This window comes from Chondrus crispus, genomic scaffold, assembly GCF_000350225.1.
Source record: "Chondrus crispus Stackhouse genomic scaffold, scaffold_362, whole genome shotgun sequence".
Lineage (NCBI taxonomy): Eukaryota > Rhodophyta > Florideophyceae > Gigartinales > Gigartinaceae > Chondrus > Chondrus crispus.
This window is the reverse complement of record NW_005179255.1, coordinates 2,807-13,942: the sequence shown is the minus strand read 5'-3', so window position 1 is coordinate 13,942 and position 11,136 is coordinate 2,807. Positions and strand designations below refer to the sequence as shown.

The 11,136-nt window shown below is 49.6% G+C and overlaps 4 protein-coding genes; 3 read left to right on the top strand and 1 right to left on the bottom strand.

Annotated features, from left to right (window-relative positions):
* The first annotated feature begins 2,507 nt into the window (after positions 1 to 2,507).
* CHC_T00009295001 (Ribosome maturation protein SBDS) lies at positions 2,508 to 3,641 on the top strand. XM_005718057.1 is given in 3 exon segments: positions 2,508 to 2,753; positions 2,754 to 3,209; positions 3,342 to 3,641. The coding sequence occupies 2 exon segments, from the start codon at positions 2,754 to 2,756 to the stop codon at positions 3,639 to 3,641; spliced, it is 756 nt and encodes a 251-aa protein (XP_005718114.1). The 5' UTR covers positions 2,508 to 2,753.
* Positions 3,642 to 4,146: 505 nt separating this feature from the next.
* CHC_T00000590001 (hypothetical protein) lies at positions 4,147 to 4,905 on the top strand. Its single transcript, XM_005718056.1, has one exon. It carries the CDS (start codon positions 4,147 to 4,149, stop codon positions 4,903 to 4,905), a length of 759 nt encoding a protein of 252 aa, XP_005718113.1.
* A 2,068-nt stretch (positions 4,906 to 6,973) lies between these two features.
* Positions 6,974 to 7,255, top strand: CHC_T00000589001 (hypothetical protein). The gene has a single exon (XM_005718055.1). The coding sequence runs from the start codon at positions 6,974 to 6,976 to the stop codon at positions 7,253 to 7,255; it is 282 nt and encodes a 93-aa protein (XP_005718112.1).
* Positions 7,256 to 8,294: 1,039 nt separating this feature from the next.
* CHC_T00000588001 (hypothetical protein) lies at positions 8,295 to 10,799 on the bottom strand. Its single transcript, XM_005718054.1, has one exon. The coding sequence runs from the start codon at positions 10,797 to 10,799 to the stop codon at positions 8,295 to 8,297; it is 2,505 nt and encodes an 834-aa protein (XP_005718111.1).
* Between the last annotated feature and the right edge of the window lie 337 nt (positions 10,800 to 11,136).

Genomic DNA, 11,136 nt, shown 5'->3' with positions numbered 1-11,136 from the left:
CAAGTCACAAACGTATTCCGTCATGGACGTGAAGGAGTGGCTTCCAAAGAATTTTGTCAGTGAGATTGTGAGAGGGTCTGCATTCGTGTGTCATGTACGATGTTTGTTTAAGAATGATGACAGAGAGCCTGCAACATCTAGTTCTCTCGATATTTTCATGCTTGAAACAAGTGAGAATAGCGTTCTGCATGTAATCTGCGGTCCGAAAAGTCGTCAGGAATTAAATAAAATGGTTTATCGCTTCAAAGATAACTAAAACTAGGATGGGGGCGTTCCCTTTCTGGAGAACAGGAAAATCATGCAAAGCGGTGATGCAAAGGCCTCGGATTCAAATTGTGCGCTGGTACCATCTTCATTTAGTAGGACAAGTCACGGAAATAGTGAAACGTTTGAGTAGCATCTTTCCGAAAGGAGGGAATAAAGGGATGGTAGTGCCTTTACAAAGCAGTCTGAGAAGCGTTTCGCACGGCATTTGTTCTTCTCAGTGCAAACAAATCAGCAGTGAGTATTGTCAATACATCAGGACTCCGACTGCATCACAAGGAGCCAAGAGGATAGTACAAAAATGGCGACCAGTCCCTAAGACATGGGAAACATATCTAGAAGAGCGTATTTCCTTATTTGTACAGATGGAAAAGCTTAGAGATCTGACAATGAAAGTTGAAATGCAATGCCAGCATTTCATGCCCTAATTGGGATTCTGAGTTGCCTAATGAAGAAAGTCAAAATGTCATCACAAGAATTTGTGTTAATTTCCGGCAAGGAAGTGACACAGGATCTTGTCCTGCGCAAAACTATCTCGACGTTGTTTTTGAAAATCCAAACGACTGGCGAAGATATAAGGAACGTTCAAGGCTTGAAAAATAATAAACCGGTGGTTGACATTATTGATGTTGACGCTTCTGATAGAGATCGGTAAGCAGGCACGAAAGTAAAATGGTAAACAAAGTTATGTATTGAATCTATCTGTGTTATCCCATTGAGTCCCGTATCTCCTCTCGTGAGTACGGAGGGAACTGCGAGCTTTGCAAACTTTGTTACGGGAACTTCTACCTATTAACCGTTTAACTCAACTACAACTTTGAGTATAGAACGCCTTGTATGGTTTGTACTACAACCATAACTTTAAAGCCACATGTTTTCATGGTACCTTTGTTGAAGTGTTTAATGTTTAATGAGCGGCAAGTAAAAGTTTATTTCCACGGGGTATGTGGTGTCAACCTTATTATGAGTTTCGAATCCCTTCTGTTTGGTGGTCCCTGTGTCGGGGATTAGAGACTCATAATGAGTTGCAAATCCCCTTTTTGGCATTCGAAACTCATAATGAGAGTACAGTATAGGATGATATCCGAGGTAATGTGTTTGACAGAGGTGACTTAGTGATCACCATTTCCGTTTCCCTAAGAAATGCCGTTCCATCCAGAGGACACCATAGATGAATTTCTCCCTACCAGCTGCTCACGTGCTAGTAATGTCGCCTTACTAAAATACTCAGTATCTTGAAGTCTCACTACGTATATTAAACTTATTCAGGATGTCACCCCCCATTTGGGCGCTATCCCTTCTCACTTTTGAGTGACTTCATTCCATTCACCCAGAATGCTCTGTAACAGCTTCACGCATGGAATAGAATTGGTCTTTGCAGATCACACCCATAAATAATGTGAAAACAAAATATATTTGTATGATCTACCATAGAACATCTCGCTTTTTCTCTGCCGAACCAGGCCAATTTATCTCGTCTTGGAAACCAAGTGCAGTGCGTATATTCAAAGAACGCCTCGTCGCATGCAGAAAGAGCATTCGCATATTGATATGGGGCACATAAATGTTAACTAATAAATGTTCACTTGTTGATGGGTGGTCAATGTTTACCCAACGGCAAGTAAATGTTTACTTGTTGACGGATATTTGGACTGGACAGGTGGAGTGCTGTGATAGGTTGCAATACTTTGAGTTTTTCAAGAAATTCAATGGCTTCTTTTGCCCCTACTGTAATTGAGTTTATTGAGAATTGTATTAAAATCACGGTGCATATCGCGTATGATAAAAAACTTTATTTACAACCAGGGAGAACCCGTCCAACTGGCATGTCCAATCCTAAACAATAATCTGAGTCGCGATTCTCCTGACATGATCTGGATCGTCATTTCCCACAAACAATGGCTTGCCGCCAACACGATGCGAAACTGTAGTACTGACTGACATTTTTTCCGGAATGGGAGGGAGCCAGGCAAAAATTAGAGTGCACCAGTGGGGAAAGGTGCCGCCGGACCGAAGATCCATTCCAAAAGAATATGGACGATCTTTTGGAGAGGTTCAAGGATTGAATATGGTCGACCAGCAATAGCCAATCGCAGCAATAGAAAATTTGGACCGTGTCTGATTTGGACGACACCGGTGGAGACGCTCTAATAACAGAGTTCTGGCCGGGTAGTGGTTCTGCCATCTGATTGTGCCGCTCCGAATTAGTGCCGTATTATTAGTCTTTACACGGGGCGGCACTAATGCGTAGGGTCGACTGTACCAGCTTCCCGTCGTTCAACTCATTTTTTTTGGACTTTTCGCAGTCGGGCTGTTTCGATCCTTTCCATCGTCGTCGTCTCAAGAGAAGCAAAGCCCAACCGAAACAACCTAAGCACAGACCATTTTTTACCGATTCAAACCAGAGGTCGGAACACAGCATCACACCCCTCCTTTGTTTGTCAGTTGGACTTCACTTAGAAGAGAAACTCACAAAGAAACAAGTTGACATGAGTTTGAAACAGCCAGTGTCACAAGTACGGCTGACCAATGTGGCTGTTGTGCGCCTGAAGCGCAGAGGAAAGCGTTTTGAGCTCGCGTGCTACAAGAACAAAGTTATATCCTGGCGGGAGGGCAACGAAGACGATTTGGACGAAGTCCTGCAAACCTCGAGTGTCTTCACAAACGTGTCGAAAGGGGTTCTGGCGAAGAAGAAGGACCTCGTGGATGCTTTCAAAACCGAGGACGAGGGCGCGATTGTACTAGAAATTTTGAAGAAGGGAGAACTGCAGGTTTCTGGACGGGAACGGCAGTATCAAGCCGAAAACTTGTTCAATGAGATAGCAGTCATTGTGTCAGAGAAGTGTGTAGACCCATCCACTAAGAGACCTTTCAGTGTTGGGATTATTGAGCGAGCTATGCGAGATACAATACATTATGCTGTTCTTCCTAATAAGACTGCAAAGGTATGTTCCGTCACGTCTGCTGCGTGTGTTATGTCAATGCCGGTTCAATGCTATTGTCCTTAGCCGCTGTCTTGAATGTGAGCTTTTCCTAACTGTTTATGTGATTATTTCTGTTGGTTTCAATGAAAAAAGGTCCAGGCGCAGTCTGTAATCAAGCAGTTACAGGAACACATGAGCATCAGCCGTGCCCAAATGAGATTGCAGATATCCGTACCTTCCTCGAAAGGGAAAGCTGTGCGGGAGAAGCTGAGAGAGCATGTCCAACAGTGGGAACAAGAGGAATGGGATCCAGACTTCCAGGCTACCGTCTTGGTAGATCCTGGATGCTTCAGGATAATTGACGAGACGTTACGAGAAGCAACCCGTGGTCAAGCAACATTTGAAGTGCTCAGTCTTGCTGTTGTGGAGGACAATGATGAGCAACTGCTTTAGTAAAGATGTAAATTTTTATAATGGAAGTTCGTGTTTACGCTACGAATCTCTTGAGGAAATCTTTTGCCGCTTTCTAGGAGATGACGCCATCTCCCGGTCATCTGTTTGCTCATCATCACTGCGTTCAGTATCGCCACGTTCCCCTTCTTTTTTCTCATCTGCATCCACATCCTCACTCCCACGCTTTTTCTTGTTCAAGCCTTTCATCCTCGCCAGAACGAGATTGGACAAATCCTGGCGACCAACATGTACGCGTCCCTTTTTATCGCCCATTTCATCCCGTGAGACATTTTTCGTTTTGTGTCCCACTCTGGGGTCCTTGGCTTTCTTGAAAGATTCTTTGAGGAGACCCTCAGGGGCCTCCTGGGACCGTCGCACTTCTAAGTCGAAACGTGGGCCAGCCTCCTTCAAAACGACTTTCGGAAGAGTAGAGGATGTGTCTTTTTTCAGTTCGATTGCGTAATGACGAAACTTAACGCGGGAATCTCCCTCTAATGTAAAAACGATGGCGCGGTCGACGCCGGACAGGTTGAGTGCCTTAACGTCGTCGGGGCCTCGGAAGATGTCCAATAAAAGCGATTTCAACTCTCTGGTCCGTGAATTAGAGTCAAAGTCTTCTCCGTTGAATAAAATAAGCGGCTTCGAACCTGGTAAGCTCTTAACATTAGGAAATGACGCTGCCGGGGTGAAGTTGGTGACGCCGAATTCGATCATATCCAAGATGCGAAAGCCAAATGTCCTCCCTAGGATGAGGTTGTGTGGTCTCTTCTTGGTGTGGTTGACCAAGGCGAATAGAGCGCAGTCATTCAGTCGAGCGAGATTTTCCAAATGCACCTCCCCACCTGCTTCGAAAGGTAGCACTTCGTTCTTCCGTTGCAACTTTCTGCAGTACGGCTTCTTCAAAGCGTGGATTTCGTTGAGAACAGCTGTGCAAACAGCGGACGTCGAGTGGCCCTTCAATGCCAAAAGAGATTTGGGGGTCTCTATGACTTTCGGCAAGCGCGCGTCAATGGCCCTTCTGCCCGCACCAGTCTTTGCCCGGTTCGCAGTATGCGTCCCTTCGTATTGCTTTACCATGGCGACCAGACGGCTAGAGAGACAAGGAGTTAGGTTCGAGCTTAATTGGAATCCGAGGGTCTCTGGGGCAAGCAAAGGAACCAATGCACGCTTGAGGGTTGGGCAATCAGATGGCGATGCAGTGGTCAACCGCTCGTCAAGCGTTGCGGCAGGTGCACATAAGCGTCGGCGGTGGCGTAACTTATGATATATTATGATATATTATGACCTGTGCCATAGTGTAAGCTCGATGATCTGTAATGGCATGAAGGCAACAGTATTCCACGTGTACACGCGAGCAACGCTCAACACTTCACTTCAGTACTTTACGTGTACTCTGGAAGATACTGTACACGTGTGCTGGGCCGTCTTGTGGAACCAGGATCCTGGTGTCACTTGACTCTCGCTCTATTGGCATAAAGGTATTCATTCCTGTTCTTCCTGGTCAGGTCAAGCCCCTAATCCAAGCTGCGCTTTGTTCTGGAAACTGGGGGGTTAACTAATTCTAGAAAGCTGGTAACCCGCTCAGCAACGATTGGAGTACAAACCCCACGCTCACTGTGAATCTCTTCCTGAAATCTGCTCCCTCGAAAGTCAACTGACCGGCAACTCTGTCTGGCGGAGAAGGTAGAGAGTTGGATCATGATCTTCCATTGGAATGTCATGCTGATAGGCATCCTAATTCTCGTTATTGCTCTTGGGGAAGCAAAAGAAGTTGAAGTTGAGTTTAAGATTGTCCCCAACAAGGCCGGTGATGTGGAAGTAGCCCTTGATACGCCCCCAATCCCGTCGTCTACATGTCGGTTCGAATGGGACTCAAGTGGAGCAACCGTCGAGGTGCGTTCTTTCTCACGAGGGATGCTTATTCTTCCGCTGATTTTTTTTTATACCAGCCAATGTTAAAGATAACTTCTGTGGGAGACTGAGCAACTAATTGTGTGGTTTGTATCTTTCCTTATTCCTCGATTTATGAAATCAGCAATGGATTGCGAAAATCTACGGAGATCCCAGATCCGGTGAGCTTGAATGTGAAGTTGCGCGAAAGGGGGGTGCAGAAACGTATTTGATGTTTACGAAGTTTAAGACAACGCTGGGATCAAGGTAAGTTCTTCCAACTCCATGTCCATGCCACATGGCGGCCACAGGTCAGATCAGTCAGTTTGCGCAGGTGGGGCATTGAGCTCCTGATACTCTGAATCTTTTGCTCCTGACACTTTGAATCTGTTGCTCCGGCGCGCGACTCAGTCCAATAATCGAAGCACTTGTGCACGACAACGACGGGGAAATGGAAGAAGACAACTTCAGTCAGGACGGAGAGTGCGTCCAAAATTCTCATGACTGGAGCGGAGGCACGATTCGGAAGATCCATTTAAAGTCAATGGTTGTCTCATGACTTCCATCACCACGTATATTCCATTAACGGTTTCGGAATACCTTGCCCCCTTAATGATCATGACCAGACTACCCAGCTTTTATCAGAGGGTCAGGTACACAAGTCTGCTCGGAATACCAGCCAGCGTTAACTAGGCCTCTGGGCACTCATGGCAGTTGATGCGGAGAGTGGACCGTAAAACATGCCTAGAAAGGCAGATGACTACGTATAGTGGGAAGAAGTTTGAGAGGTTGGGTTACAATGTCACATGAGGGTTTTGTAGCGGGAGATGCATGTTTCATCTATTTATGAGAGCTAGAAGCAGGGCAAGCTGAGAGTTGAAAGAATTCGACGTTTACCGCGTGTTGCGCGACTTTTGGTATACACGAAATATGGACGCACGCAAGGTCAAAATCGCTGAGAGTCGGGCAAGGTTCACATTTAAGCTTCGTTCCTATGCGACGACGAGGCGAGTTGAGGGTTCTAAGGGGGCGCAATAGAGCGTAGAGCCATGGAGAGACTGAACATGGAGAGTCGGGTAGGGTTCACATTTCAGCTTCGTTCCGATGCGACGACGAGGCCAGTTGAGAGTTCTAAGGGGGCACAATAGAGCGTAGAGCCATGGGGAGACTGAATATGGAGAAAAGCGAAAAGTCCTCAAACTCTCCAGTCAGATTGCAAAGAGCGGAGTGTTTGACAACATTTGTTTTGGAGGTTGTCAAATGTCTTCGGATTGACAACGCGAGGGGCGGTCTAATAGAAGCTCAGGCCCCGTCCTGTGTGACGCAAACCGCTTGTCGACATGGTTATCGTTGGCCGATTGCCAAAAACCGCGTCGTAGTTTTATACTAAGCCAGCTCCTTTCTCACGGTGTGCAGCGACCACAGAAACTCACGATGAGGTCATGAGAGAGACGGCAGTTTGTTTGCAGTCACAGGACCGCTGCGGATGCAAACAGGTACAGTGCGGTACAGCAACCTATCTGTCTCGTCGTTTTGGTACCGCAGCTCATAATCGCCCGAGGTGGGCTCGCTGCGCAGTCTCCCGGATGAGTTTAGGTGTTGCAGCGAACCTCGGCTGGGGTCTCGACTTTCAGAAGTTGTCGACGTGGTACAGAAATGCTGGCATAGGGTGGAGATGTCTCCTGCACATTAAAGGTGGCCTGATTGGAAGCCCTAGTGTTTAGACGACAAGTGACCTCATTTGAGGCCATTCGATCTCACATGAGGCTACTTTTCAACCTATTTTTTCTCGACTTGTGCTTCCGCAACAAGGAGGAAAAAGATACTCTCGCCACCGCAGTTGACTTATGCGTTGCCGAAGGATGGAGTTTGGTGAGATCTGCACGTATTTTCCAGCCATTTTTAGAATGCCTAAAAAAGAAGCTTTTTTGACCAACCTCACAACGTTATGTGTCGATATCTTCGTAACCAAAACGCCTGTTTAAAATGGCAACCGTGTATTGAACTTCATTGGTTTCTTCGCCATTCTGTGTATCCACAACAGCTATCCTAATGTTTTGCAAGATGTTATTGCCAACGGCATATACGGTAAAGAAATGGTGTCCGAACTGACATCATAAAGTTTCGATGTAGCGTATGTATTTTTGCAAAGAAGAAAGCTGGCCTCACATGAGGCCATGCCTGACCTCATATGAGGCAAATCACTTGTCGTCTAGACACTAGGGGCAGGTGCTGCGAGTAGGGTGAGATTCAGTGCACTGGCTCGTGCTCACGCTTTCTACCAGGTTCAGTGCGGGGGTAGCTCTCAAAGAAAAAAGGCGTCATTTAAATTTCCGTGATGCAGCTGGCAATGTTGACAGGAAAAAAAAGAAAGCACATTTCGTATAAAGTACTGTACAGTATTCGACAACAAAAAATCTAGTGTCAGCAAATTTTCTCTGTTTTCATAAACCGCTGTTGAAAAGTCAACCCCCTTCCTGTACAGTATTTACACTGTACATTGCGCACAGCAGTACAGGGCAGGACATCTCCCCGTGCCACACCCACCTTCAAGGACAACAACCCGAAACCTGGACTTCCAAACCAGAAAACCACCGCATCCTCACTCTCATTGCCGCCCTGGGCAATTGTTTGTGGCATCAGCAGTTTGTGGCTCCAGCAAATACCGTCCCGATGTCATCAGCATTATTCGTGTATCGATGGTGCACGAAAGTCGTCTCGCGTCTCGTGACTGTTGCCTTACTCTACCCGTTGCGCTCAACTTTACTGCACCCTGTCTTTCCGATTAACGGTGCCCTGGGTTTGTTCCCTCGTATTACCAGCGAGGCATGCCTTCCGGCTCACTTTGAATTGCCCGTTGCGACCGATTTCTATAACCTTGACTTCAACCGTGTCACCGACTTTGCATACGTCGTCTACATTGTTAGTCCTCTTATCCTCCAGTTCCGAAATATGTAGCCAGCCCTCTTTTCCTGCGACCATTTCCACGTACGCTCCAAATGGAAGAACCTTGGTCACCTTGCCTTTGAACTTTGTTCCAACGTCAACAGTCATCGATAGTCCAGTAATCATACCCATGGCCTTCTTGATCATATCCCTACTCGCCGAACTTATTGAAACTCTTCCGTCGTTATCAATCCCAATTTGCATTGTACCCTCACCTCCACATCGTTCAATGATGGACCGTATAGTCTTGCCGCCGGCACCAATCACATCACCTATCCGCTTTGGCGAAATGTTCATCACTTCGACCTTGGGCACTGACTCGGGCAGTGAAGGGCTAGGTTTGGCCTTGACAGCGTCCATGCAATCCAAAACGTGCATTCGCCCAGCTCTGGCTTGCATCAGTATTCTAGAAAACAGATCCATAGAGATACCCTGCAGCTTGACGTCCAGTTGCAGAGCCGACAACCCATCTCTGTTGCCTGCAAACTTGGCGTCGCAACTACCGAGCGCATCTTCTATTCCCAAAATATCCGTGAGTACAACCGCGCGGTACTCCCCGGTGGTCAGATCATGGCCCGATGATTTATCCACAACGAGTCCCATCGCGATACCCGCCACTGACGACTTCAGAGGAACTCCCGCTTCCAGAAGAGCGATGCAGCCTCCGCACACGCTGGCCATACTCGAGCTGCCGTTGCTTTCGGTAATGTTGCTCTCCACTCTGAGCACGTACGGGAAGAGTTCTTTGGACGGGATCGCCGCCAGCAACGCACGCTCGGCAAGCTTCCCATGGCCGATTTCCCGGCGACCAGGTGCACTAACCCTTCCTACTTCTCCCACGCTTGATGGAGGAAATGAATATTGCAAATAAAACCTCGCCGCGTCCTCTCCTTCCAAAGTCTCAAACCGCTGTGCCATGTTGTCGCCGCCCAGCGTAGCCACAGCCAGCGTCTGGGTCTCTCCTCGGGTAAACAAAACAGATCCATGGGCGTTTGGTAACGGCGCCGGGTCTATCGTAATGGGCCTGACTGTAAAAGCATCCCTCCCATCCGGCCTGATGTTGTCATCCAAAATACGCGTGACCATGCGTTCCGAGACAAAATTCTTCCACGCGAGCTTGAGCAAAGTGAGCTTCTCGGCAGATCCGTCTGGGTCTGAAATAGTGTCCTGTCGACTCGGCTCGAGTTGTGCAAAGACTCTATTCTTTACCTCTGTGACAACCCTATCGCGATCCTTTTTACCGATCACTGCGAGGGCGTCATCCAAGTCGGTAGCCAGGTGGATGATCTTCTCCGTGAGCTCCGCGGGCACGACGCGCAAGCCGTCGAGTTCTTTTTCCTTCTCGCCCGTCTTCACCCTCAGCTCTTCAATTGCCCGACACAGATTACCAATGGCGGTATGCGCGATGCGCATGCCTTCCATGATTTGTTCCTCTGTCAAAAAGTCGCAGTATCCCTCAACCATCAAAATGGCACCCTTCGTCCCGGCAACGACCAGTTCGGACGCGGCCAGCTTAGTCTGCGCCACGCTAGGCTCGACCACAAACGCGGTATCCACGTAGGCAATCCTCACCGCCGCGACCGGCTCAACCAAGGGAATGTGCGAAATGTGCAGCGCGGCCGCCGCGCCACAAACGGCCAGGGCATCGGGCGGGTGCTCGACGTCGTACGAAAAGACGTTTGCCAGCAGCTGGGTCTCGGTGAAATACCCCTCTTGGAACATGGGCCTCAGCGGGCGATCGATGAGGCGGGAGATCAGGACCTCGCGCTCGCTGGGCCGTCCCTCTCTCTTCATATAGCTCCCCGACGTGCGGCCCGTCGCGGAGAACTTCTCTGCATAGTCCACGCGCAGCGGGAGGAAATCGACTGTGGGCGATGGTGCGCTCTCCGCGCACGCGGTGCAAAACACGACCGTGTCCCCCACGCGCGCGACGACAGAGCCGGCTGCCTGGCGCGCGACGCGCCCGGTCTCGAAGCGCGCCGTCTTTCCCGGTGCAAACTCGACCTCAACGACGGTCGGCTCGGGCAGGCGCGGGATAGCGCCTCCCGTGCCATGCTTTTCGGAGGCCGGGTCGACCGCGCCGTTGGCCGACGCAGACTTGAGCGAGGCGGTCGGCTCGGGCAGGCGCGGGATGGCGCCTCCCGTGCCATGCTTTTTGGAGGCCGGGTCGACCGCGCCGTTGGCCGACGCGGACTTGAGCGAGGCGCGCGCTCGGCGGACAGGCGCGGCGGCAATGCGCGGGTGGCGCACGCGCGATGCACGCTGGCGTAACTGCGGCGGAAGCGCGGCGGGCGCCGAGAGACCGAAGCACGGCGTCGTCATGGTTGGGATGATTGGGATGGTTGGGATGGGCGAGCGGCGAAGCGGGCGCGACAAGACGACGGGCGCTGGTGAGGGAAGCCGGCGATATTGCGCTCGGAGATCAGGGAGAAGGAGCAGCCTGCAGGTGCCGCAAAACCCCAGGGCCTTCTTACACCGTGAGAGTGTCAGAGAGCACTCTGCGGCTTACAGAAGGTGCGATCAATTCTCTCCCGGCCGCTCCCACACGCTTGACCTTTCCCCGTCTCCTAATCCCCGTCTCCTAATCCCCGTCTCCGCTCCTCCCGCTCCCTTACGCGCCTTTCCCCCCCTCACCGCGCGCGCTGGCCGGCAGTCGTGT